Source organism: Syngnathus typhle, linkage group LG11 (genome assembly GCF_033458585.1).
Source record: "Syngnathus typhle isolate RoL2023-S1 ecotype Sweden linkage group LG11, RoL_Styp_1.0, whole genome shotgun sequence".
Taxonomy (NCBI): Eukaryota; Metazoa; Chordata; class Actinopteri; order Syngnathiformes; family Syngnathidae; genus Syngnathus; species Syngnathus typhle.
In genome coordinates, this window is record NC_083748.1 from 4,966,930 (window position 1) to 4,994,844 (window position 27,915).

The window sequence follows — 27,915 nt, forward strand, 5'->3', positions numbered from 1 at the left end:
TTGCCAAGAGACATTTCCTGTGAACCGCAGTTAATATTTGACTAATAATATTTGATTTGCAAACCAGGTACCTCTTTTTTTATATATATTTGATTTGATTTGCATACCAGGTAAAAGTGCAACTTTAGTTTTTTAATTTTTAATGACAAGTGTTTTTTTTGGTGTAGTTTATTTGCTGTAAACATACAAGCCTTTCTGTATAAACTGTACAATCTCTGATGTACTAAGGAATATCCTATTAACACCACAAAAAAAGAACACTATGTAAAACAGAAATGGTTACTTTGTGCATATGTACAACATATAAATTATATTTACTTATTTTCATATACCTCCATGTGAGATTCTTCAATTGGAGTGTTCAGCCACTGTGGTTCGAGGCAAAATAATTAACACACATGGGAGGAATAAGTGCCATAGCACTTCACAGTTCATCTTGCTCACTCCAATTCAGTAAAGCGAGCAAACATGGCTTTGCGGACTGCATCTTTGTACGTGTCAGATGCCGAGAGGGTGTAGTTGCTGCCTTTAGTACCGAGACCAGCTCCTTTTGTTCTCAGTTGGGCCTTAAAGAATAGAGAGGGGGGGGGATGCATGTGAAAAATCTCCCCATTTGTCATTTAAATACAGTGGATTGACGTTAACCATTACAATTCCTACTAAAATACCTGAATAGGTGCAGTGATGCCCTGCTGGTTGCGCCCGAGCCCTTTACCCTCCTTCCAGCCCATAGCTTGCAACATTTTATTGCCGATGTTGTCACTGTTTAGGCCATCTTTGGTGGGTTGCTCGTAGTTACTGCGGGAAACAAAGAAACAGATCAGAATATACTATTCACGACGCATAATTTAACAACAGTGTGTTTAAGTTGGGAATAAAAAACTGCTTACACAGCTGGTGTTGGCTGGCTGTATTTCTTCTTTTTGGCGACAGGGGGCTCAGGGATACCGTATTTTTCTCGTCTCTCGGCTGCTCTGTCTCTGTATTTCAACTATACGGACAAAATAGAAGTCCATTACCAAACGTGCTACTGGTGACCTAAACGCATTTAGTCGAACCTCGGTTTCTCTTCTCTCCAACTCCTCCAGCTCAGCTTCACTCATTTGGGATCGCCGCAAAACTTCCAGGTTTTTCTAAAAAAAAAAAATGACAATACACATCGGACGTAAGCAAAACATCAACACTGTGAACCGCTCACAACAATATTTGTTACCTTGTGGAGGTCAGACAGCTGCTGATGTCTTAATAGCCCTTCTTTATTGGGAAACTGCCTCCTGCATAACAAGCAGGCGAGCTTCTTCCAGTCGGTCAGCTTGTCCTGGCCTCCCTCTCCGCCGTCAGCTGCCTCCTCGGGGTCACTGTCTCCACTATAGGCCGCCACGAGGCCACACTGGCAGGCACAAAGGTGGCAAAACAGTTTCATGAAAACAGTTTTATTGCCTCCAAGGTGGGAAGTGACACAAACATTTACCTTGGAGGAGCTGGTGGGCGCTTCCTCATCAGAAATATCTGTCACCTCTGTTACGAGTCTGTCTAGCGCTCCGGCTTGCTGAAAATGTAGTACATGCACTTTGAGCAGGAATAGCAAATACTGACATCCAACCAAAGTTACTAAATATACCGGGGGTACCTTTTTTTCAAAAAGTATGTAGCCAGCATCAGCAGCGGCTGCCTCCTTCCTTTCATCTTGACTGATTGGCTGGAAGCTGCTCTTGAACTCCTTCTGCTTATTAAGACTTTTGGCCCAGCGTTCCATATCTTTAGCAATCTGGAAAGAAATCACCATGTCAACAGAAAACCAAAAAGAAAATAATAGTCATGGCGCTGGTGTAGGACAAACATCTTACCTGCTGAGCAGTTTTGCTCTTTGGCTTTTCCTTCTTCTCTTTTCCTTCACGGGGTTCTTTAGCATTGGCTGCTGTGGGACCCACTGTAGCGTTTGCATCAACTGAGATGGGGACGTATGTCTGCTTCTCACCATCCCAATAAAGATACTGCTGAGTCTGAGAGTTGTAATAATACTGAGGAGGAAAAAACAACATAAGGTGTCCAATACGAGATGATGACAGAACACAGATTATTAAATTGTGTGCTGCTTACATGCGTGTTTGGGTCATAGTACAGGCCACTTTGGGGGTCAAAATAATAGCCGGATGATTCATCATACTGATAAGTGGATGTGTCCGGAACAACTGTGTCAATTAAACAACATCAAGAATCAAAACAATAACATTCAATTGAACAAGGTAATCGTGTTGTTGAAGTTTGTACCGGTGGCCGTGGTGTCTGTAGTTTGTCCCGAGGTTGTCGCTGCAGCGGCAGTGGTTGCCGTGGCAGCAGCCACAGCGTCAGCACCAGAGATAGGTGCCGCCTGAGAATTGGCCTCCAACTTCCGAGCCAGCTGCAAAGGCTGCAATCAATAGGTGTGTTATTTGTGACACTTTCCATTGAATTAGTAGCACAATCAAACACATTACCTGAATAGCAGGCTGGCCAATTATATGGGGTTGGTAGACTTGCATGGTGGGGGGGAGAACTACCCCAGCAGCAGCCGGAACAAGCTTCATGTTAGGGGCAGCTGTAAATATGCAGATTACATGTTTTAAATCCCAGAGCATAGAAGAATGGTGATGAAAGTTTTGCATTTGATACCTCCAAGAATTCCATTCTCTTGTGAGGTGCTGGCTCCTGCAACTTGATAGTAGGCCTGCAAATAATGCAGAATTGTCAGTAAATTATTACACACAGGTAAGGTCTTTCAATAACTCTCTGTTCTGCTGACCTGCGACATTGGAGTGTAGCCTTCGTGCAAGAGGCTGTACTCGGATACTCCTTCGACAGTCGACTGGGGCTGAAAAATCAAAACAATTTGGTAAGAATTTTTATTGACAGAAAAAGGGCGAGAAAATATTTCTACCTGACTTGAGGACCACTGGGCCGCAGCAATAGCTGTACTAGCAACAGAAAAGGCACTGACGCGATTCCCATCGGGGAGCAAAAGGTCCCTGGAGTTACAATTAAAGAATAATTAGCGTCTACTCAATAATCATCCACTCACAAAGCAAGAAGTTGGACAGTTACACACTTTCTAGCACTCTTGGCGTAATCCACCCCAATAGTTTTCCCATCCAGTTTGAGACCTGGCTGCAGTCCTTGTAAGATTGTTAGCAGCTGAGACGCCTCCTGTGTTCACAAATACGGCAGAAATTTATTATTTAGTATACCATCAATGTAGACATTAAAAGATAAACAAAATGTTTTTTTACCAGAGGAGAAGACAGCTGGACAAAGGCAAAGCCTCGGTTCTGGCCTGTCTGTTTGTCCTTGATTAGGCGTATGTTGTTGGGAGCGAGATTAGCATATGGTGCCAGGATGGTCATGATGCCTTCCACGGAGCTCAGGGGAGCAATATTTCTCAGGATGATTGCTGGGAATGAAAACGAAATTAGAAATTTAAATCATTACCACATGCGGAGTGGCCTTCTGCTCTAAATTAAGCGGTGCAATATGTCTATAAAATGAAAAGGGTCCTTACTGTCACCACAAAAGTCTCCACCGGGCTGAGTATCATTGAGGTCAGAATTACTATTCGTCTCAGATTCTGTTGAGAGAAAGAGAAACTTGGTCCATAAACGTGACGTTTAGATGAGTCAACAAAAAAGGACAATAGCTGAAACCCTTTTCAACGGTCTTTTGAGAGATAATACCAAGGTTTGTAATTCAGCCAATTAACAATTTTGCCTGAAGTGCATGCTCTCCTTCCCAACTGAGTCCAAACGTAAAACTGACAGTCCATCATGAGGCTTCCAGGAGTCCCAAAAACTGGGCTGCATCCCAACATTGTTGCTTCAGCTTGCTTGCATGTTGGGAGTCGGTGGGCCTCCTGTTGATTTAACTACTTACCGACTTTATCTGCTGAACACCTGAAGCACTTCAGCCGCCTCCGGAAATTGTACAGGCCACACTGCAAGTAACCGTTCAAATCATTTTTATTATACACCTGCAAATGCCCTCTTGCACAGTGCTGCCTGAGACAACTTGAAGTCTATCTTGGTGCAGCACAACCGACTTACCTGGGACACCACCTAGCCTTTATTTATTTCAATATATAGCTGAATGAAGACAAGCTACCAGGACTGCAGCAATTTCAAAGTCTACATGCAAGACGTGTGTGGGTAACTTGCAGAAAGGACTCAAGACAGGGCTAGAACTTACAGTATTGCAGAGCCAGTCTCCATAGTTGTGTCTGGGATGACTGTAGTGCATGTCCACATTTTTCCCTTGGATGACCAGACATTTCTGAAAGAGGAAAAAAAATGTTACTCGAGTACTTGTGGCGTGTGTTGATCTTAACTCAACAGAGCAACCACTTTGGAAGGGGAGAGGAGGGGGTGAGGGACCCCCAGCATGTTTCCTTTGTTAAAGACAGACGTGGTGGTGTATGTGATGTGTAGAGAGAGCTTCTAAGTGTTTGGGACCCAAGTGCTCAGGGTGAGCGGAGTAAGGTGTATTATGTGACCCTAAAAGACAATTCTGTTTTCTGGAAAACCACAGATGAGCTCACCACAAAGAAAACGTTGGCAAAAGGACTATTATAATTTTTTTTTTTTTTTTTTGCATGGGGCTGTCCAAGTCTAATCAGTAATGCCAGCTTAATCGATGTATTTACAGTGTAACATACACACAATGTATATTTAAAAGATGGCCTCACCAGTCCAAAGATATAATTGGCACTACAATAAACTACGTCAAAATAAGGTATTTATCCAGGAAAAAAGCATCACATAATATTTTGGCTCAAAGCATTTAGGTTGCCTTTGGGGTAATTTTCCCTAAATCTCCAAGATTAAAACTAGACTTGGCGATTGTGAAGCAACCTGATTGGTCTCCATCCATCGGGTAGCATCTTGCAAGTGATAAAAGTCCACGAAGGCGAAACCACGGCTTATACCTAGAGACAGCATTCAAATATAGACGGGAGGCGTGTTAGTTAAGATTCCATGGGCATATTATTAAAACTGTTCCACAAAGTGCTTCACGACCCAGGCCTTGCATGGTAAACGACAGGCCAATCCCTAAGTGTTTTACCACAGTAAAACGAAAAGGAAAAAGGGAAACACTGCCCCGGTACCACTGATACCACTGCTCTCACCGTGCTAAGTAACAAACCTGCTCCTATTGCTCTTCTTACTTACCTGTACTGAATTTCTAATGATGGACACTTGAAGGCATCATTTCATTTTGTTAAGAACTAATCTGATCATGTTGTTTTGGGTAAATGGGTCTGACTGGAAGCAGATTTGCCCTATGGTCGAAGACGAGGGCGGGGTGGGGTGTCAAGGTCCATCGTGCATCCCAGTCTCACCTGTCTTTTTTTTCATCAGTCTGACATCGGCAGGCTGGGGACCCTCCAACTGATCAATGGCGAAACATATCTGCGTCACGCACAAAACAGTAAGATCATTACAATCTTCTTTCACACTATCAATAGTCCACATGCAAGCACAACAAAAACATACATCTTCCTCTGTGACGTGTGACGAAAGACCCCATAGCATGATAGTCTTGCTCCTTTTCTCATCCCCACTTTCTCTTCTGTAATCTTGATCCAGGTAGTCACCATCTGAGTGATATCCATCTTCGGATCTGTCGCTATTGCGTCTTTTCCGTTCTCTTGGCTTGAATAAAAACAGAATCGCGCACTGGTGAATTGTAGATTTACTTTGAACGTTTGATAAAGTCCTTGCTTCAGGTCTCTGGGATCAACCGGCAATACCAAAAACTTAACAGTTATGGCATATTAACCTCTGGACTGTCTCTGGGTCCTCGACGGTCTCGCTCTCCTTCGTTGCGATCTCCTCGTCTCTCATCCGACCAGCGGCGATCGCGCTCTTGATCCTTTTCCCGTCTGTCACGCCAATCAGAATCACGGGGTGCGTCGGAGCCATACCTGCCGCTCCTTTCAGTGCGACTTATCCTATTCAACAGGGAATTGCAATGACAAATTTCAGTATGACACAAGGACCAACATAACACAATCAGATTATTCAAATGATTCAATCCTACTTAAAATATGACAACTACTATTTGTTCAGTTATCAATATGAGTGGTGTACGCTGTCAGGCAGAACAATTGAATGCTATGTCAAAGCACTCCCCAATGATGGGCTAATGTCATTTGCCCCCCCAAAAATACATTAGTGATCTTTAGAAAATGAAAATGATATTGATCTGCTTCGTCACATAGTAAATTATTGTTGACCTTTATATTGACAAACTATGACCAGACCATTTCAGAAACATATAAAACCGATAAGCCCTGGCATCACGCAGTGTCATAGAAGCAAGACTCCGTTTTAATAAAGTTTTTTGACTATAAATCTAACAGTTCATAACTACCATCATACTACTGCAACTCACCTCTTATCTGCTCCCATTTGTCCCGAATGCTTCCACACGATCTGTGGAAAACGAGCATGAAAAAATGCTTATTTGAATGTAAAATAATAAATAAAATTGACACGTATGCACAAAGGCAAAATGTAGCTATCGAAAGCTTCAATCGATATGGCCGCAAAATACAGTTTAAGTGTATTCATTTCCAGCTCCGTCATTTAACACATATTTACGAATTATGAACCCAAATAAATTAACTGTTACACAGTTACGTTTAAATGTACACTAACTCACCAGTGTGATACTGCTGTCTTGCCAATGACGTGTAAGGTTTTAAACGTGATATTTTTTAAATTGACGACCAAATCCTGTCTTGTATGCCTTTCATGAAAGAACGACGTCAGCTTCTTCTTCCCAAGATGCATTGGGGTTTCCACTGCGTTTCATACATTATCACCCCGTTTTTGCCTTACAGGAGGATTGGGCTCTAAATAATTTCTGCTTAAAAGCATCGCTTGTAATTATGTTATTCGATATTCATATTACATGATTATACAGTTTATAGTTAATATTTAAGAAGCATTGGCTGCCACTGTAGCGAGAAACAGTGACATAAATTGCCCCAAATGAGATACGACTTTTTCCTCCTGAAATGTAGCGGGGGGAAAATGTCTCAGAAAAGCACTGTGATCAAATAACCTTTTGTTGTTCTCCTACCGCTGCTACATTTGAGTTTTTTTTTAAAATAATAATTTAACAAGTTAATAATTTCTGCATTTACAGCAGCCTCCAAATTAGATCTTGATTAGACCAGTTAAAAAGGAACAATTTAATGTTTCATGCAAAAACACTTCACAAACAATGAATTTCCTCATGACTATTAAACACATTCGTGGCTGCAGTTTATTGTATTAACAGTATTCTACAGAAACTGAGCTAATGAAATCTAGTGAACTAATGGAATCCCTCGTTTCTGTCTAAATGTTTTGAACAAAATCATGACAAAACAGAAAAAGGTTTCATTTTCCACAATGATTTTCTTGCATTTTATTACAGTATGTAACCCTTGACATATGAGTAAAGAGTGCAATGTACACACACAGTCCTTATTAAAGACCACACAACAAGACTTGTTTAACTTGGCACAAGAGGATGGTCCCCACTCATCAATTCTGTGCTGTTATTGACATGATGTACGTGATGTAAAACACATGGTCCGATCTGACCTTCTGTTATCACACAAGTACTAAATTCCTCAAAATGTTAAAAGCAAAGTTTTTGATGATTATCTTTTTTTCTTAAAAATGCCATGCCGAAGTAACACACACGCAGACATCCATTTCCTGTATACTACACACAGTGGTGGCATCATATAAAACAAGCAAAACTAGTGATACAATCTAAAAATGAGCATCAAAAAAGAGGGTGGAATCAATCACGCAAACTCAAAATAAACAAAACATGGGCCACTAGGAAATGGAAGGATAGCATCAGGATGCTGTAATTTTCCATGACGTCGTTTAAGTCAGGGTTTCACCTTTTGTCACCTGTAACAGACAGATAATGCAGTATATGACTATCTGGAGGCAGTGTGGCACATTTAAGAAATTTGAAAAGAATATTGCTACGACTAAAAAGAAACTAAAATTACAAGGTTGTATCCAATCTCAATAATGAACACACTGTCCTTATGGAAGTTTTGGTCTTTCATGTAATACAAGTAGCTGGTCTGCGACTGTTGCGTTTATGCACAAATTTTGATATGCAATTATGACTTTATTCTTGCAATTGTAATACTGATTGTTTTCAGTCTGTACCGTTACTACGCTTGTGTAATAAACAGTGTATTGCTCGAGCTTGGAAACACATCGTGTCATACTTACTCTTGCTTCAATGTATTCGATTCTCCTCTCCAAGGCTGTCAACTTCTCATTGAGGGTAGCCAAGCGAGATCGGCATGACATGTCTAAAGAAGACACATTAAAAACGAATACTCATCAGCGTACTCCAAATATACATTCACCACCACCACCACCACCACATTAGACAACTGTACAGATCATGATCGGACCTTTATGTAACGTTCATTCGATCTATTTGCCAAGCACAGCAAGACGAGCATTTTGGTAGTTGTGGCAACCGAGTGGTGCTAACAGGCTCTTACTAATTGTTAAGATCACGTTTGTGCTATATCGTTTAGCACCACTATTAGCCAACATAATATTTTAATATAGCTTGAAATCAACGTGACACGAATGACAACAATCAACATAGGCTAGCTAAAGCGATGCTCTATGGGAGTGGCTACGGAGGACATCACTAGCTAGCTTAGCCTACGCCTAGAAAGTCCAACCTCAATCATACACCGAAGAAAGAGAATGCTTACCAAAAGAGTTAAGGAAGTCAGTAATTTTCTTGATGCTGCTCGTGATTACTTCGATATACTCCCGGTTGGCCCAGTCTTGGTGAATTTCTCTCTGCACTGGATCTTCCTGACCAGCCATGTTGGACGAGTCGAGTTTGGCTATGCGTCAAGCTAGTGTCTAGCCGTGTGGAACCGGAAACACAGCGGAAGAGTCGACACTTTTTGGTGGGGGGCAAATGCCCATCAAGTGTATTATTGTGTGCAGGTCATTACAGAAGACAATTTAGCTATTCAAATCTGATCAAACAGTTATCACTTATATTCTTGCAGCGATTTTTTTCCCGGATTTTATTTTTAAATTATCATTTATTACTTCTATTATTTAATTTTATGTGAAGCTATGTCCAGCTGGCAATTTAGTCCAGCCCTTTTAATGTTTATTTTCAGTGATTTACCAAACAAGGAAATGCAACAGTTACCGTTTATCTCGTTTGTACTTTCTGGCTCAGTTGCACCATCAAAGTTAATTTTAAACTTTCACTTAAAAAAAAAAGAAGTAGGAAGTTCATTTGGAGGGAACATAGTTTTGCTTTCGTCAATAACTAATGTGTTTAAAACTATTCCTCAGGCCCCTCTTGGCTTTAATGGTACATTCCAGGAAGTTTCATTCATCGAGCAACCAGATGGGTGGTTTGTTCGATCGCTATGCATCATGAATTCAGTCCGCAAAGGATGAATGAAAATTCCTGCGTTGATCCAGTTGCCAATATACAACGATCCAAAATAGTCGATTTTAAAAGCCAGTAAAATATTATTCTTGCCTGTCATTATGTTAGAGTGGATGAATCTGTGTGTGGCTATTAGCCTGTTCGTCAATCTTTTGTTATTAGCAGGTTACTTTTTATACTCCGGACTCCTGTCGGATATTATCGTTTTTACCGGGTCTCCTCCTATAAAAAGGGTGACATTCGTCTACAAGTTTAAGGAAGGATCGTATAAAGAATGTGCAAAACAGTTTCAAGAAGCCAACAGTATCGGGCCTAATCTTTCTTGTATCGGAATATTCTATCCCAGAAAGGTAAGCAAAACACGCACCAGCTATGAGAAAAAAAAGATGCATATTTGTACAACTTTGCAGCACTTCACTTAACCTCATGTTACAGTTCAGTGAATAAAGGAGAGACAATGCGTGGTTTTGGTCGGTAGATGGCGTCAACATACTTCTCTAGATATACTGAACATTACAATACTTTTCAACTACAGTATTTTTACATAACCACAATATATTGGAGTTGGTGCATGACAAAATTAGTATAAAAAACACATCTACACATAATAAACTGGATTAACAGTTTGAGAATGGGCGGCTCATTGTGCTTTTATTTGAGTTTTGCTGAAGCATATCTGTACAGGGTGTTTTCAGATTTAGATTCTAACCAAATATATGCTGCAGTTTAGACTGTCTGGGCGTGGGGTTAAACCTCAGTATGCATTAAGATTGCTGAAGAGACAATCAATATCAATAATAACCCTCACTCACGATTTTCCGTTTGTTTTTGTTTTGTTGTGCTGCCTAAAGCAATGTCATTATTATAATTGATTGATTGATTGATTTAATATTTATTGATCCCCAGGGGTGGGGAAATTTAGGCCCCACAGATGCACAGATGGCATGAGCGCAACTCAATAGGCTCTCATAAAGCTGCCACACAACGGCGCCACAAAGAAAGTCAGAAAGTGCTCAAGATAAAAGCCATCAAAGCAAATCAAAGCTAAAAGACAAAGGAAAAAAAGTAACAGCGGCCAACCAGCACCCCCAACACAAGAGAACGCCCCAAAACACACAAAATAGCCTCCACGGGGTCCATCGACAGGTGTGAGGGCAGTCCAGTTCAACGGCGCCCAATGGACCGTGGTCAACATCACAAAGCAGTCGAACGTGTGAGCAGCGGGACGGGCACCCAGTCGGGGCACGTGCAGATGGTCACCACGGGGCTAGCATAGCGAAAGTCATTGGTTCCGACGAGCACGGGGGAGCGGACTCTCCACAGGGGTTGCGGCTGCAAGGCCAAGGCGAAGGACCCGGTCATCACTGGCCGGATAACCAGGAAGCCGTCGTAGAGTTACGCCGGCCTCGACCGATGATCCCGGTCCCAGGAATAAAAATAAAATATCCGATCCGAAGAGATACCGAAGTGCAGTAGAAGGCACCAGCATCGCCGAATGGACAAAAAGACAGAAAGAAAAAGGAGAAAAGAAGGAAATAAAGAGGAAAAGAGAGAACACTGCTGGGAGGCAGCCACTCACGGCGCCATACCAAGAAAAAAAAAACATAATAACTAGAATTTTGCAATTTCTGGAGAAATTGCGTGTGAAGGCGAAATGTATGAATAACTTTTTCGGGGAATGCTGCCGAACGATGTTGAAACGTGTTGAATTACTTGAGAAATGTAGAATATTTGGAGAATTTGTGGTGAATTTCAAAATTGGAAGTTTGGAATATTTGGTAAGTGGGAAGTTGTGGAATAGGTAGGCAAAATATGAACAGTTGAAAGTTGAAATGGGTTGAATCTGTTGAAAAATGCAGAAATTAGAGTAGAAAAACGAAATTTTGGAGAATTTGGTTGAATTTCGAATTTGGAATTTTTGGTAAGTGGGAAGTTGTGGAATAGGTAGGCAAAAGATGTACAGTTGAAAGTTGGAACGGGTTGAATCAGTTAAAAAATGTAGAAGTTAGAGCAAATGTTGAATCACCATAGAGAGAATGAATGGGAAAATAAAAAAAAGCAATTGCGCCAAAATCTTTCTAAATTTGGAACAAAACAAAAAAAACGGCCTCAGGAGGTTCACTTTTGGGGTAAAAATGTTGAAACGGGTTAAATCGGACAAAAAACGAAGACGTTAGCGCAAATGTAGCTATTTGGGGAACTTAGTGTTGAAATAAGGTCACTTCCGGCTTGATTCGGGTCATTTCCGGTCTAATTTGGGTCACTTCCGGTTTATTTGGGACACTTCCGGTTTAATACAGGTCACTTCCGGTTTAGCGGAGGTCACTTCCGGTTTATTTTGGGTCACTTCCGGTCTAAAAAGGTCACTTCCGGTTCATTTGGGGTCACTTCCGGTTTGATTTGGGGTCACTTCCGGTTTACCAGAGGTCACTTACGGTCTATTTGGGGTCACTTCCGGTTTATTTGGGTCACTTCCGGTTTAATTTGGGTCACTTCCGGTTCGTCTGAGGTCACTTCCGGTTTATAAGGGGTCATTTCCGGTCTAAAAAGGTCACTTCCGGTACATTTGGGGTCACTTCCGGTTTGATTTGGGGTCACTTCCGGTTTACCTGAGGTCACTTCCGGTCTATTTGGGGTCACTTTCGGTTTGATTTGGGCCACTTCCGGTTCATTCTGGGTTCATTGGTGGCACTTCAGGGTCATCCAAGATGGCCGCCACACTGGAATTGGGGGTCAAGGGTTGAATTGTGTAAGCGTAGTGGAAGTGGGGGTGAATGGGAGTGAATGTGGGAAGAATAAGGTGAATTAAGTGAATAAATTTGGAATGGGTTGAATCGGTTGAAAAATGTAGAAATGAGAAGGGAAAAAGGAATTGGGTGTGAATTTCAAAATAAAAGATGTGAAGTTTTTGGTAAGTGGGAAGTTGTGGAATAGGTAGAAAAATGATGAACAGTTGAAAGTTGGAATGGGTTGAATCGGTTGAAAAATGTAGAAATGAGAAGGGAAAAAGGAATTGGGTGGGAATTTCAAAATAAAAGATGTGAAGTTTTTGGGACGTGGGAAGTTGTGGAATAGGTAGAAAAATGATGAACAGTTGAAAGTTGGAATGGGTTGAATCGGTTGAAAAATGTAGAAATGAGAAGAATCGGTTGAAAAATGTAGAAATGAGAAGGGAAAAAGGAATTGGGTGTGAATTTCAAAATAAAAGATGTGAAGTTTTTGGTAAGTGGGAAGTTGTGGAATAGGTAGAAAAATGATGAACAGTTGAAAGTTGGAATGGGTTGAATCGGTTGAAAAATGTAGAAATGAGAAGGGAAAAAGGAATTGGGTGGGAATTTCAAAATAAAAGATGTGAAGTTTTTGGGACGTGGGAAGTTGTGGAATAGGTAGAAAAATGATGAACAGTTGAAAGTTGGAATGGGTTGAATCGGTTGAAAAATGTAGAAATGACAAGGAGAAAAGGAAATATTGGAGAATTGGGTGTGAATTTCAAAATAAAAGATGTGAAGTTTTTGGTAAGTGGGAAGTTGTGGAATAGGTAGAAAAATGATGAACAGTTGAAAGTTGGAATGGGTTGAATCGGTTGAAAAATGTAGAAATGAGAAGGGAAAAGGAATTGGGTGTGAATTTCAAAATAAAAGATGTGAAGCTTTTGGAAAGTGGGAAGTTGTGGAATCAGTAGAAAAATAATGAACAGTTGAAAGTTGGAATGGGTTGAATCGGTTGAAAAATGTAGAAATTAGAGTAGAAAAACGAAATTTTAGAGAATTTTGGTTGAATTTCAAAATAAAAGATGTGAAGTTTTTGGTAAGTGGGACGTTGTGGAATAGGTAGGCAAAAGATGAACAGTTGAAAGTTGGAACGAGTTGAATCGGTTGAAAAATGTAGAAGTTAGAGGTGAAAAACGAAATTTTGTGAAAATTTGTCGGAATTTTTAACGTGAAAACGAGAAATTTTCGAATTTGGGAATTTTGGGAATGTCGAGAATCCTTCCGAATGTGATTAGAATGTGCTGAATGATGTGAATTTCAAATTGGAACGACGTAAATGTGAAATGTCGAATGTGCCATTAAGAATGAATGGGGAAAAATTTGTCGGAATTTTGGGAATTTTGCGGAATCGGAAAATTTTCGGAACGAGAAAAATATAAGCGCTCATGTCGTGAATATTTGGAATACGTGAAAAGTGGAATGGAGTGAATCGGATGAATTATGTGGAAGATGAAACGTGTCAAAAAAGTGTGGAGAATAAAAGAGAATAATAATAATAACTAGAATTGCAATTTCGGAAGAAATTGCGTGTGAAGGCGAAGGCAGATGTTAATTTAGAAACGTTAAGCGTTAAAAATGATGAGAGGGAAGAATGAAAAGGGAAAGAAATAATTGTGAAATAAATGGGAAAATGTTACAAATACATGTTACAAAAAGGTACAAATGATAAGCGTTAAAAATGAAATGTTACAAATGTTACAAAAAAGGTACAAATGATAAGCGTTGAAAATGATAAGGGAAAGGATAAAGAGTAAAATAAATAATGACGCCCAACGTGGGAATCGAACTGACGCGGGTTTTGATACCACTCGGGAATGATGCTCGTGTACTGGAATCACTTGTGTTTCCCACGAGCTAATTGAGTCCCTTACTATGCCGTGGTTGAAATTGGTTAATGTAATGAATGTGTTTGTTGAATGCGAATACGTAATTAAAGTGGTGGAAATTGCTTAATGTAATGAATGTTGAATGCGAATGTTAGTTACAAATGATAAGCGTTGAAAATGATAAGCGGGAAGAATAAAGAGTAAAATAAATAATGACGCCCAATGTGGGAATCGAACCCACTACAGGAAACTGGCTCGGGTTGACATTGCCATTAAGAATGAATGGGGAAATAAAAGGCACAAATTTGCTAATTACTTAAAAACGGTAAATGTTATGAACGAGAAAAAAAGTGGCAAGCTTGCCATGAATTTTTGGAACGTGTGAAAGTTTGAACGAGGTGAATCGGTTGAAGCATGTGGGAGTAGTTGGATGTCAAAAAAGTGGGAGGAATAAGTTGTTTAATAAAAATAACTAGAATTGCAATTTCGGAAGAAATTGCGTGTGAAGGCGAAGGCAGATGTTAATTTAGAAACGTTAAGCGTTAAAAATGATGAGCGGGAAGAATGAAAAGGGAAAGAAATAATTGTGAAATAAATGGGAAAATGTTACAAATACATGTTACAAAAAGGTACAAATGATAAGCGTTAAAAATGAAATGTTACAAATGTTACAAAAAAGGTACAAATGATAAGCGTTGAAAATGATAAGGGGAAGGATAAAGAGTAAAATATATAATGACGCCCAATGTGGGAATCGAACTGACGCGGGATTTGATACCACTCGGGAAAGATGCTCGTGTACTGGAATCACTTGTGTTTCCCACGAGCTAATTGTGTCCCTGTCTACATACTGGTTGAATTTGGTTAATGTAATGAATGTGTTTGTTGAATGCGAATACGTAATCAAAGTGGTGGAAATTGCTTAATGTAATGAATGTTGAATGCGAATGTTAGTTACAAATGATAAGCGTTAAAAATGATAAGCGGGAAGAATAAAGAGTAAAATAATTAATGACGCCCAATGTGGGAATCGAACCCACTACAGGAAACTGGCTCGGGTTGACATTGCCATTAAGAATGAATGGGGAAATAAAAGGCACAAATTTGCTAATTACTTAAAAACGGTAAATGTTATGAACGCGAAAAATACTGGCAAGCGTGCCATGAATTTTTGGAACGTGTGAAAGGTTGAACGAGGTGAATCGGTTGAAGCATGTGGGAGTAGTTAGATGTCAAAAAAGTGGGAGGAATAAGTTGTTTAATAATAAAGTACAATATCAATGTGTGAAGGCCTTCGCCTTCACACAATAATAAAGTAGAATAACAATGTGTGAAGGCCTTCGCCTTCACACAACTAGAATTTTGCAATTTCTGGAGAAATTGCGTGTGAAGGCGAAATGTATGAATAACTTTTTCGGGGAATGCTGCCGAACGATGTTGAAACGTGTTGAATTACTTGAGAAATGTAGAATATTTGGAGAATTTGTGGTGAATTTCAAAATTGAAAGTTTGGAATATTTGGTAAGTGGGAAGTTGTGGAATAGGTAGGCAAAAGATGAACAGTTGAAAGTTGGAATGGGTTGAATCGGTAGAAAAATGTAGAAGTTAGAGTAGAAAAACGAAATTTTGGAGAATTTGGTTGAATTTTAAATTTGGAATTGTTGGTAAGTGGGAAGTTGTGGAATAGGTAGGCAAAAGATGAACAGTTGAAAGTTGGAACGGGTTGAATCAGTTAAAAAATGTAGAAGTTAGAGCAAATGTTGAATCCCCATAGAGAATGAATGGGAAAATAAAAAAAAGCAATTGCGCCAAAATCTTTCTAAATTTGGAACAAAACCAAAAAAAACGGCCTCAGGAGGTTCACTTTTGGGGTAAAAATGTTGAAACGTGTTAAATCGGACAAAAAACGAAGACGTTAGCGCAAATGTAGCTATTTGGTGCACTTAGTGTTGAAATAAGGTCACTTCCGGCTTGATTCGGGTCATTTCCGGTCTAATTTGGGTCACTTCCGGTTTATTTGGGTCACTTCCGGTTTAAAACAGGTCACTTCCGGTTTAGCTGAGGTCACTTCCGGTTTATTTGGGGTCATTTCCGGTCTAAAAAGGTAACTTCCGGTACATTTGGGGTCACTTCCGGTTTGATTTGGGGTCACTTCCGGTTTACCTGAGGTCACTTCCGGTCTATTTGGGTCACTTCCGGTCTATTTGGGGTCACTTCCGGTTTAATTCGGGTCACTTCCGGTTCGTCTGAGGTCACTTCCGGTTCGTCTGAGGTCACTTCCGGTTTATTAGGGGGCATTTCCGGTCTAAAAAGGTCACTTCCGGTACATTTGGGGTCACTTCCGGTTTGATTTGGGGTCACTTCCGGTTTACCTGAGGTCACTTCCGGTCTATTTGGGGTCACTTTCGGTTTGATTTGGGGCACTTCCGGTTCATTTTGGGTTCATTGGGGGCACTTGAGGGTCAATCCAAGATGGCCGCCACACTGGAATTGGGGGTCAAGGGTTGAATGTGTAAGCGTAGTGGAAGTGGGGGTGAATGGGAGTGAATGTGGGAAGCATAAGGTGAATGCATTTGGAATGGGTTGAATCGGTCGAAAAATGTAGAAATGAGAAGGGAAAAGGGAATTGAGTGTAAATTTCAAAATAAAAGATGTGAAGTTTTTGGTAAGTGGGAAGTTGTGGAATAGGTAGAAAAATGATGAACAGTTGAAAGTTGGAATGGGTTGAATGGGTTGAAAAATGTAGAAATGAGAAGGGAAAAGGGAATTGGGTGTGAATTTCAAAATAAAAGATGTGAAGTTTTTGGTAAGTGGGAAGTTGTGGAATAGGTAGAAAAATGATGAACAGTTGAAAGTTGGAATGGGTTGAATCGGTTGAAAAATGTAGAAATGAGAAGGGAAAAAGGAATTGGGTGTGAATTTCAAAATAAAAGATGTGAAGCTTTTGGTAAGTGGGAAGTTGTGGAATCGGTAGAAAAATGATGAACAGTTGAAAGTTGGAATGGGTTGAATCGGTTGAAAAATGTAGAAATTAGAGTAGAAAAACGAAATTTTAGAGAATTTTGGTTGAATTTCAAAATAAAAGATGTGAAGTTTTTGGTAAGTGGGACGTTGTGGAATAGGTAGGCAAAAGATGAACAGTTGAAAGTTGGAACGAGTTGAATCGGTTGAAAAATGTAGAAGTTAGAGGTGAAAAACAAAATTTTGCGAAAATTTGTCGGAATTTTTAACGTGAAAACGTGAAAATTTCGAATTTGGGAATTTTGGGAATGTCGAGAATCCTTCCGAATGCGATTAGAATGTGCTGAATGATGTGAATTTCAAATTGGAACGACGTAAATGTGAAATGTCGAATGTGTCATTAAGAATGAATGGGGAAAAATTTGTCGGAATTTGGGGAATTTTGCGGAATCGGAAAATTTTCGGAACGAGAAAAATGGAAGCGCTCATCGCGTGAATATTTGGAATACGTGGAAAGTGGAATGGAGTGAATCGGATGAATTGTGTGGAAGATGAAACTGGACAAAAAAGTGTGGAGAATAAAAGAGAATAATAATAATAACTAGAATTTTGCAATTTCTGGAGAAATTGCGTGTGAAGGCGAAATGTATGAATAACTTTTTCGGGGAATGCTGCCGAACGATGTTGAAACGTGTTGAATTACTTGAGAAATGTAGAATATTTGGAGAATTTGTGGTGAATTTCAAAATTGAAAGTTTGGAATATTTGGTAAGTGGGAAGTTGTGGAATAGGTAGGCAGAAGATGAACAGCTGAAAGTTGGAATGGGTTGAATCGGTTGAAAAATGTAGAAATTAGAGTAGAAAAACGAAATTTTGGAGAATTTGGTTGAATTTCGAATTTGGAATTTTTGGTAAGTGGGAAGTTGTGGAATAGGCAGGCAAAAGATGTACAGTTGAAAGTTGGAACGGGTTGAATCAGTTGAAAAATATAGAAGTTAGAGCAAATGTTGAATCCCCATAGAGAATGAATGGGAAAATAAAAAAAGCAATTGCGCCAAAATCTTTCTAAATTTGGAAAAAAAACAAAAAACGGCCTCAAGAGGTTCACTTTTGGGGTAAAAATGTTGAAACGGGTTAAATCGGACAAAAAACGAAAAAGTTAGCAATTGTAGCTATTTGGGGCACTTAGTGTTGAAATAAGGTCACTTCCGGTTTGATTCGGGTCATTTCCGGTCTAATTTGGGTCACTTCCGGTTTATTTGGGTCACTTCCGGTTTAAAACAGGTCACTTCCGGTTTAGCTGAGGTCACTTCTGGTTTATTTGGGGTCACTTCCGGTCTAAAAAGGTCACTTCCGGTTCATTTGTGGTCACTTCCGGTTTGATTTGGGGTCACTTCCGGTTTACCAGAGGTCACTTCCGGTCTATTTGGGGTCACTTCCGGTCTATTTGGGGTCACTTCCGGTTTATTTGGGTCACTTCCGGTTTAATTTGGGTCACTTCCGGTTCGTCTGAGGTCACTTCCGGTTTATTAGGGGTCATTTCCGGTCTAAAAAGGTCACTTCCGGTACATTTGGGGTCACTTCCGGTTTGATTTGGGGTCACTTCCGGTTTACCTGAGGTCACTTCCGGTCTATTTGGGGTCACTTTCGGTTTGATTTGGGGCACTTCCGGTTCATTCTGGGTTCATTGGTGGCACTTCAGGGTCATCCAAGATGGCCGCCACACTGGAATTGGGGGTCAAGGGTTGAATTGTGTAAGCATAGTGGAAGTGGGGGTGAATGGGAGTGAATGTGGTAAGCATAAGATGAATAAAGGGAATAAATGTGGAATGGGTTGAATCGGTCGAAAAATGTAGAAATTAGAGTGGAAAAACGAAATTTTGGAGAATTTGGTTGAATTTCAAATGTGAAAGTTCGGAATTTTTGGTAAGTGGGAAGTTGTGGAATAGGTAGGCAAAAGATGAACAGTTGAAAGTTGGAATGGGTTGAATCGGTTGAAAAATGTAGAAATTAGAGTGGAAAAACTGAATTTTGGAGAATTTTGGTTGAATTTCAAATTTGAAAATTTGGAATTTTTGGTAAGTGGGAAGTTGTGGAATAGGTAGGCAAAAGATGAACAGTTGAAAGTTGGAATGGGTTGAATCGGTTGAAAAATGTAGAAATTAGAGTAGAAAAACAGAATTTGAGAGAATTTTGGTTGAATTTCAAATTTGAAAATTTGGAATTTTTGGTAAGTGGGAAGTTGTGGAATAGGTAGGCAAAAAATGAACAGTTGAAAGTTGGAATGGGTTGAATCGGTTGAAAAATGTAGAAGTTAGAGGTGAAAAACGAAATTTTGTGAAATGTGGAATGTGCCATTAAGAATGGATGGGGAAAAATTTGTCGGAATTTTGGGAATTTTGCGGAATCGGAAAATTTTCGGAATGAGAAAAATACAAGCGCTCATGTCGTGAATATTTGGAATACGTGAAAAGTGGAATGGAGTGAATCGGATGAATTTTGTGGAAGAAGAAGCGGGACAAAAAAGTGGCGGGAATAAAATAGAATAATAATAATAATAAAGTAAATGGAGTAGAATAACATATGTGTGAAGGCCTTCGCCTTCACACAACTAGAATTTTGCAATTTCTGGAGAAATTGCGTGTGAAGGCGAAATGTATGAATAACTTTTTCGGGGAATGCTGCCGAACGATGTTGAAACGTGTTGAATTACTTGAGAGATGTAGAATATTTGGAGAATTTGTGGTGAATTTCAAAATTGAAAGTTTGGAATATTTGGTAAGTGGGAAGTTGTGGAATAGGTAGGCAAAAGATGAACAGTTGAAAGTTGGAACGGGTTGAATCAGTTAAAAAATGTAGAAGTTAGAGCAAATGTTGAATCCCCATAGAGAATGAATGGGAAAATAAAAAAAAGCAATTGCGCCAAAATCTTTCTAAATTTGGAACAAAACCAAAAAAAACGGCCTCAGGAGGTTCACTTTTGGGGTAAAAATGTTGAAACGGGTTAAATCGGACAAAAAACGAAGACGTTAGCGCAAATGTAGCTATTTGGGGCACTTAGTGTTGAAATAAGGTCACTTCCGGCTTGATTTGGGTCACTTCCGGTCTACTTGGGGTCACTTCCGGTTTATTTGGGTCACTTCCGGTTTAATTTGGGTCACTTCCGGTTCGTCTGAGGTCACTTCCGGTTTATCAGGGGTCATTTCCGGTCTAAAAAGGTCACTTCCGGTACATTTGGGGTCACTTCCGGTTTGATTTGGGGTCACTTCCGGTTTACCAGAGGTCACTTCCGGTCTATTTGGGGTCACTTCCGGTCTATTTGGGGTCACTTCCGGTTTATATGGGTCACTTCCGGTTTAATTTGGGTCACTTCCGGTTCGTCTGAGGTCACTTCCGGTTTATTAGGGGTCATTTCCGGTCTAAAAAGGTCACTTCCGGTACATTTGGGGTCACTTCCGGTTTGATTTGGGGTCACTTCCGGTTTACCTGAGGTCACTTCCGGTCTATTTGGGGTCACTTTCGGTTTGATTTGGGGCACTTCCGGTTCATTTTGGGTTCATTGGGGGCACTTGAGGGTCAATCCAAGATGGCCGCCACACTGGAATTGGGGGTCAAGGGTTGAATGTGTAAGCGTAGTGGAAGTGGGGGTGAATGGGAGTGAATGTGGGAAGCATAAGGTGAATGCATTTGGAATGGGTTGAATCGGTTGAAAAATGTAGAAATTAGAGTGGAATAACGGAATTTGAGAGAATTTTGGTTGAATTTCAAATTTGAAAATTTGGAATTTTTGGTAAGTGGGAAGTTGTGGAATAGGTAGGCAAAAGATGAACAGTTGAAAGTTGGAATGGGTTGAATCGGTTGAAAAATGTAGAAGTTAGAGGTGAAACACGAAATTTTGTGAAATGTCGAATGTGCCATTAAGAATGGATGGGGAAAAATTTGTCGGAATTTGGGGAATTTTGCGGAATCGGAAAATTTTCGGAATGAGAAAAATACAAGCGCTCATGTCGTGAATATTTGGAATACGTGAAAAGTGGAATGGAGTGAATCGGATGAATTTTGTGGAAGAAGAAGCGGGACAAAAAAGTGGCGGGAATAAAATAGAATAATAATAATAACTAGAATTTTGCAATTTCTGGAGAAATTGCGTGTGAAGGCGAAATGTATGAATAACTTTTTCGGGGAATGCTGCCGAACGATGTTGAAACGTGTTGAATTACTTGAGAAATGTAGAATATTTGGAGAATTTGTGGTGAATTTCAAAATTGAAAGTTTGGAATATTTGGTAAGTGGGAAGTTGTGGAATAGGTAGGCAAAAGATGAACAGTTGAAAGTTGGAATGGGTTGAATCGGTTGAAAAATGTAGAAATTAGAGTAGAAAAACGAAATTTTGGAGAATTTGGTTGAATTTCGAATTTGGAATTTTTGGTAAGTGGGAAGTTGTGGAATAGGTAGGCAAAAGATGTACAGTTGAAAGTTGGAACGGGTTGAATCAGTTAAAAAATGTAGAAGTTAGAGCAAATGTTGAATCCCCATAGAGAATGAATGGGAAAATAAAAAAAAGCAATTGCGCCAAAATCTTTCTAAATTTGGAACAAAACAAAAAAAACGGCCTCAGGAGATTCACTTTTGGGGTAAAAATGTTGAAACGGGTTAAATCAGACAAAAAACGAAAAAGTTAGCGCAAATGTAGCTATTTGGGCCACTCAGTGTTGAAATAAGGTCACTTCCGGTTTGATTCGGGTCACTTCCGGTCTAGTTTGGGTCACTTCCGGTTTATTTGGGTCACTTCCGGTTTAAAACAGGTCACTTCCGGTTTAGCTGAGGTCACTTCCGGTTTATTTGGGGTCATTTCTGGTCTAAAAAGGTCACTTCCGGTTCATTTGGGGTCACTTCCGGTTTGATTTGGGGTCACTTCCGGTTTACCAGAGGTCACTTCCGGTCTATTTGGGGTCACTTCCGGTCTATTTGGGGTCACTTCCGGTTTATTTGGGTCACTTCCGGTTTAATTTGGGTCACTTCCGGTTCGTCTGAGGTCACTTCCGGTTTATTAGGGGTCATTTCCGGTCTAAAAAGGTCACTTCCGGTACATTTGGGGTCACTTCCGGTTTGATTTGGGGTCACTTCCGGTTTACCTGAGGTCACTTCCAGTCTATTTGGGGTCACTTTCGGTTTGATTTGGGGCACTTCCGGTTCATTCTGGGTTCATTGGTGGCACTTCAGGGTCATCCAAGATGGCCGCCACACTGGAATTGGGGGTCAAGGGTTGAATTGTGTGAGCATAGTGGAAGTGGGGGTGAATGGGAGTGAATGTGGTAAGCATAAGATGAGTAAAGAGAATAAATGTGGAATGGGTTGAATCGGTCGAAAAATGTAGAAATTAGAGTGGAAAAACGAAATTTTGGAGAATTTGGTTGAATTTCAAATGTGAAAGTTCGGAATTTTTGGTAAGTGGGAAGTTGTGGAATAGGTAGGCAAAAGATGAACAGTTGAAAGTTGGAATGGGTTGAATCGGTTGAAAAATGTAGAAATTAGAGTGGAAAAACTGAATTTTGGAGAATTTTGGTTGAATTTCAAATTTGAAAATTTGGAATTTTTGGTAAGTGGGAAGTTGTGGAATAGGTAGGCAAAAGATGAACAGTTGAAAGTTGGAATGGGTTGAATCGGTTGAAAAATGTAGAAATTAGAGTAGAAAAACAGAATTTGAGAGAATTTTGGTTGAATTTCAAATTTGAAAATTTGGAATTTTTGGTAAGTGGGCAGTTGTGGAATAGGTAGGCAAAAGATGAACAGTTGAAAGTTGGAATGGGTTGAATCGGTTGAAAAATGTAGAAGTTAGAGGTGAAAAACGAAATTTTGTGAAATGTCGAATGTGCCATTAAGAATGGATGGGGAAAAATTTGTCGGAATTTTGGGAATTTTGCGGAATCGGAAAATTTTCGGAACGAGAAAAATGGAAGCGCTCATCGCGTGAATATTTGGAATACGTGGAAAGTGGAATGGAGTGAATCGGATGAATTATGTGGAAGATGAAAGTGGACAAAAAAGTGTGGAGAATAAAAGAGAATAATAATAATAATAATAATAGAGAATGGTGTAGAATAACATATGTGTGAAGGCCTTCGCCTTCACACAATAAAGTAAATGGAGTAGAATAACATATGTGTGAAGGCCTTCGCCTTCACACAACTAGAATTTTGCAATTTCTGGAGAAATTGCGTGTGAAGGCGAAATGTATGAATAACTTTTTCGGGGAATGCTGCCGAACGATGTTGAAACGTGTTGAATTACTTGAGAAATGTAGAATATTTGGAGAATTTGTGGTGAATTTCAAAATTGAAAGTTTGGAATATTTGGTAAGTGGGAAGTTGTGGAATAGGTAGGCAAAAGATGAACAGCTGAAAGTTGGAATGGGTTGAAAAATGTAGAAATTAGAGTAAAAAACGAAATTTGGGAGAATTTGGTTGAATTTCAAATTTCGAATTTTTGGTAAGTGGGAAATTGTGGAATAGGTAGGCAAAAGATGTACAGTTGAAAGTTGGAACGGGTTGAATCAGTTAAAAAATGTAGAAGTTAGAGCAAATGTTGAATCCCCATAGAGAATGAATGGGAAAATAAGAAAAAGCAATTGCGCCAAAATCTTTCTAAATTTGGAACAAAACAAAAAAAACGGCCTCAGGAGGTTCACTTTTGGGATAAAAATGTTGAAACGGGTTAAATCGGACAATAAACGAAGACGTTAGCGCAAATGTAGCTATTTGGGGCACTTAGTGTTGAAATAAGGTCACTTCCGGCTTGATTCGGGTCATTTCCGGTCTAATTTGGGTCACTTCCGGTTTATTTGGGTCACTTCCGGTTTAAAACAGGTCACTTCCGGTTTAGCTGAGGTCACTTCCGGTTTATTTGGGGTCATTTCCGGTCTAAAGAGGTCACTTCCGGTTCATTTTGGGTCACTTCCGGTTTGATTTGGGGTCACTTCCGGTTTACCAGAGGTCACTTCCGGTCTATTTGGGGTCAGTTCCGGTCTATTTGGGGTCACTTCCGGTTTAATTTGGGTCACTTCCGGTTTGTCTGAGGTCACTTCCGGTTTATTAGGGGGCATTTCCGGTCTAAAAAGGTCACTTCCGGTACATTAAGGGTCACTTCCTGTTTGATTTGGGGTCACTTCCGGTTTACCTGAGGTCACTTCCGGTCTATTTGGGGTCTTTTTCGGTTTGATTTGGGGCACTTCCGGTTCATTTTGGGTTCATTGGGGGCACTTGAGAGTCAATCCAAGATGGCCGCCACACTGGAATTGGGGGTCAAGGGTTGAATGTGTAAGCGTAGTGGAAGTGGGGGTGAATGGGAGTGAATGTGGGAAGCATAAGGTGAATGCATTTGGAATGGGTTGAATCGGTCGAAAAATGTAGAAATTAGAGTAGAAAAACGAAATTTTAGAGAATTTTGGTTGAATTTCAAATTTGAGAATTTGGAATTTTTGGTAAGTGGGAAGTTGTGGAATAGGTAGGCAAAAGATGAACAGTTGAAAGTTGGAATGGGTTGAATCGGTTGAAAAATGTAGAAATGAGAAGGGAAAAGGGAATTGAGTGTGAATTTCAAAATAAAAGATGTGAGGTTTTTGGTAAGTGGGAAGTTGTGGAATAGGTAGAAAAATGATGAACAGTTGAAAGTTGGAATGGGTTGAATCGGTTGAAAAATGTAGAAATGAGAAGGGAAAAGGGAATGAGTGTGAATTTCAAAATAAAAGATGTGAGGTTTTTGGTAAGTGGGAAGTTGTGGAATAGGTAGAAAAATGATGAACAGTTGAAAGTTGGAATGGGTTGAATCGGTTGAAAAATGTAGAAATGAGAAGGGAAAAAGGAATTGGGTGTGAATTTCAAAATAAAAGATGTGAAGTATTTGGGAAGTTGTGGAATAGGTAGAAAAATGATGAACAGTTGAAAGTTGGAATGGGTTGAATCGGTTGAAAAATGTAGAAATTAGAGTACAAAAACGGAATTTGAGAGAATTTTGGTTGAATTTCAAAATAAAAGATGTGAAGTTTTTGGTAAGTGGGAAGTTGTGGAATAGGTTGAAAAATGATGAACAGTTGAAAGTTGGAATGGGTTGAATCGGTTGAAAAATGTAGAAATGAGAAGGGAAAAGGAATTGGGTGTGAATTTCAAAATAAAAGATGTGAAGTATTTGGGAAGTTGTGGAATAGGTAGAAAAATGATGAACAGTTGAAAGTTGGAATGGGTTGAATCGGTTGAAAAATGTAGAAATGAGAAGGGAAAAGGAATTGGGTGTGAATTTCAAAATAAAAGATGTGAAGCTTTTGGTAAGTGGGAAGTTGTGGAATCGGTAGAAAAATAATGAACAGTTGAAAGTTGGAATGGGTTGAATCGGTTGAAAAATGTAGAAATTAGAGTAGAAAAACGAAATTTTAGAGAATTTTGGTTGAATTTCAAAATAAAAGATGTGAAGTTTTTGGTAAGTGGGAAGTTGTGGAATAGGTAGGCAAAAGATGAACAGTTGAAAGTTGGAATGGGTTGAATCGGTTGAAAAATGTAGAAGTTAGAGGTGAAAAACAAAATTTTGTGAAATGTCGAATGTGCCATTAAGAATGGATGGGGAAAAATTTGTCGGAATTTTGGGAATTTTGCGGAATCGGAAAATTTTCGGAACGAGAAAAATGGAAGCGCTCATCGCGTGAATATTTGGAATGCGTGGAAAGTGGAATGGAGTGAATCGGATGAATTATGTGGAAGATGAAACTGGACAAAAAAGTGTGGAGAATAAAAGAGAATAATAATAATAATAATAATAATAGAGAATGGTGTAGAATAACATAAGTGTGAAGGCCTCCGCCTTCACACAACTAGAATTTTGCAATTTCTGGAGAAATTGCGTGTGAAGGCGAAATGTATGAATAACTTTTTCGGGGAATGCTGCCGAACGATGTTGAAACGTGTTGAATTACTTGAGAAATGTAGAATATTTGGAGAATTTGTGGTGAATTTCAAAATTGAAAGTTTGGAATATTTGGTAAGTGGGAAGTTGTGGAATAGGTAGGCAAAAGATGAACAGTTGAAAGTTGGAATGGGTTGAATCTGTAGAAAAATGTAGAAGTTAGAGTAGAAAAACGAAATTTTGGAGAATTTGGTTGAATTTTAAATTTGGAATTGTTGGTAAGTGGGAAGTTGTGGAATAGGTAGGCAAAAGATGAACAGTTGAAAGTTGGAACGGGTTGAATCAGTTAAAAAATGTACAAGTTAGAGCAAATGTTGAATCCCCATAGAGAATGAATGGGAAAATAAAAAAAAGCAATTGCGCCAAAATCTTTCTAAATTTGGAACAAAACCAAAAAAAACGGCCTCAGGAGGTTCACTTTTGGGGTAAAAATGTTGAAACGGGTTAAATCGGACAAAAAACGAAGACGTTAGCGCAAATGTAGCTATTTGGGGCACTTAGTGTTGAAATAAGGTCACTTCCGGCTTGATTCGGGTCATTTCCGGTCTAGTTTGGGTCACTTCCGGTTTATTTGGGTCACTTCCGGTTTAAAACAGGTCACTTCCGGTTTAGCTGAGGTCACTTCCGGTTTATTTGGGGTCATTTCCGGTCTAAAAAGGTCACTTCCGGTTCATTTGGGGTCACTTCCGGTTTGATTAGGGGTCACTTCCGGTTTACCAGAGGTCACTTCCGGTCTATTTGGGGCCACTTCCGGTCTATTTGGGGTCACTTCCGGTTTATTTGGGTCACTTCCGGTTTAATTCGGGTCACTTCCGGTTCGTCTGAGGTCACTTCTGGTTTATAAGGGGTCATTTCCGGTCTAAAAATGTCACTTCCGGTACATTTGGGGTCATTTCCGGTTTGATTTGGGGTCACTTCCGGTTTACCTGAGGTCACTTCCGGTCTATTTGGGTCACTTCCGGTCTATTTGGGGTCACTTCCGGTTTAATTCGGGTCACTTCCGGTTCGTCTGAGGTCACTTCGGTTCGTCTGAGGTCACTTCCGGTTTATTAGGGGTCATTTCCGGTCTAAAAAGGTCACTTCCGGTACATTTGGGGTCACTTCCGGTTTGATTTGGGGTCACTTCCGGTTTACCTGAGGTCACTTCCGGTCTATTTGGGGTCACTTTCGGTTTGATTTGGGGCACTTCCGGTTCATTTTGGGTTCATTGGGGGCACTTGAGGGTCAATCCAAGATGGCCGCCACACTGGAATTGGGGGTCAAGGGTTGAATGTGTAAGCGTAGTGGAAGTGGGGGTGAATGGGAGTGAATGTGGTAAGCATAGTGGAAGTGGGGGTGAATGGGAGTGAATGTGGTAAGCATAAGGTGAATGAGGGGAATAAATGTGGAATGGGTTGAATCGGTTGAAAAATGTAGAAATTAGAGTAGAAAAACGAAATTTTGTGAAATGTCGAATGTACCATTAAGAATGGATGGGGAAAAATTTGTCGGAATTTTGGGAATTTTGCGGAATCGGAAAATTTTCGGAATGAGAAAAATACAAGCCACCCTTTCCTGAATATTTGGAATACGTGAAAAGTGGAATGGAGTGAATCGGATGAATTATGTGAAAGATGAAACGGGACAAAAAAGTGAGGAGAATAAAATAGAAGAATAATAATAATAACTAGAATTTTGCAATTTCTGGAGAAATTGCGTGTGAAGGCGAAATGTATGAATAACTTTTTCGGGGAATGCTGCCGAACGATGTTGAAACGTGTTGAATTACTTGAGAAATGTAGAATATTTGGAGAATTTGTGGTGAATTTCAAAATTGAAAGTTTGGAATATTTGGTAAGTGGGAAGTTGTGGAATAGGTAGGCAGAAGATGAACAGCTGAAAGTTGGAATGGGTTGAATCGGTTGAAAAATGTAGAA

The 27,915-nt window shown here is 39.8% G+C and overlaps 3 protein-coding genes across 4 annotated transcripts in view; 1 reads left to right on the top strand and 2 right to left on the bottom strand.

Annotated features, from left to right (window-relative positions):
* Positions 1–123: 123 nt before the first annotated feature.
* On the bottom strand, positions 124–6,829 carry LOC133162870 (RNA-binding protein 5-like). The gene is made up of 25 exons (XM_061292350.1): positions 6,691–6,829; positions 6,421–6,461; positions 5,806–5,977; positions 5,520–5,678; positions 5,366–5,435; positions 4,878–4,951; positions 4,216–4,299; positions 3,904–3,964; positions 3,536–3,601; positions 3,267–3,427; positions 3,086–3,183; positions 2,918–3,005; positions 2,783–2,851; positions 2,653–2,707; positions 2,478–2,578; positions 2,272–2,410; positions 2,101–2,192; positions 1,848–2,021; positions 1,631–1,768; positions 1,472–1,549; positions 1,214–1,390; positions 1,059–1,133; positions 891–991; positions 669–798; positions 124–566 (listed from the first exon to the last, which is right to left on the bottom strand). The coding sequence occupies exons 2-25, from the start codon at positions 6,435–6,437 to the stop codon at positions 441–443; spliced, it is 2,505 nt and encodes an 834-aa protein (XP_061148334.1). The 5' UTR covers positions 6,438–6,461; positions 6,691–6,829; the 3' UTR covers positions 124–440.
* A 584-nt stretch (positions 6,830–7,413) lies between these two features.
* brk1 (BRICK1 subunit of SCAR/WAVE actin nucleating complex) lies at positions 7,414–8,956 on the bottom strand. The gene is made up of 3 exons (XM_061291716.1): positions 8,783–8,956; positions 8,280–8,362; positions 7,414–7,943 (listed from the first exon to the last, which is right to left on the bottom strand). The coding sequence occupies exons 1-3, from the start codon at positions 8,898–8,900 to the stop codon at positions 7,917–7,919; spliced, it is 228 nt and encodes a 75-aa protein (XP_061147700.1). The 5' UTR covers positions 8,901–8,956; the 3' UTR covers positions 7,414–7,916.
* The window catches only part of LOC133162501 (testis-expressed protein 264), a 44,658-nt gene continuing 25,694 nt past the window's right edge, over positions 8,952–27,915 (top strand). For both annotated transcript variants that reach the window (XM_061291714.1, XM_061291715.1), the window contains exon 1: positions 8,952–9,839. In XM_061291714.1, the coding sequence (XP_061147698.1) occupies positions 9,591–9,839 (249 nt within the window). In that variant the 5' untranslated portion in view covers positions 8,952–9,590. The remainder of the gene's footprint in view (positions 9,840–27,915) is intronic.

Excerpts from the sequence above, each read along its gene's own strand:
- LOC133162870 (XM_061292350.1), bottom strand. Across the intron at positions 5,679-5,805 it reads GACCCAGAGACAGTCCAGAG|CCAAGAGAACGGAAAAGACG; the intron begins GTTAATATGCCA and ends TTTTTATTCAAG. Across the intron at positions 2,022-2,100 it reads ACTATGACCCAAACACGCAT|TATTATTACAACTCTCAGAC; the intron begins GTAAGCAGCACA and ends TTTCCTCCTCAG.
- brk1 (XM_061291716.1), bottom strand. The coding sequence starts at position 8,900 with ATGGCTGGTCAGGAAGATCCAGTGCAGAGAGAAATTCACCAAGACTGG. Across the intron at positions 8,363-8,782 it reads TGACTTCCTTAACTCTTTTG|ACATGTCATGCCGATCTCGC; the intron begins GTAAGCATTCTC and ends TGTCTTCTTTAG. Across the intron at positions 7,944-8,279 it reads TCGAATACATTGAAGCAAGA|GTGACAAAAGGTGAAACCCT; the intron begins GTAAGTATGACA and ends TGTCTGTTACAG.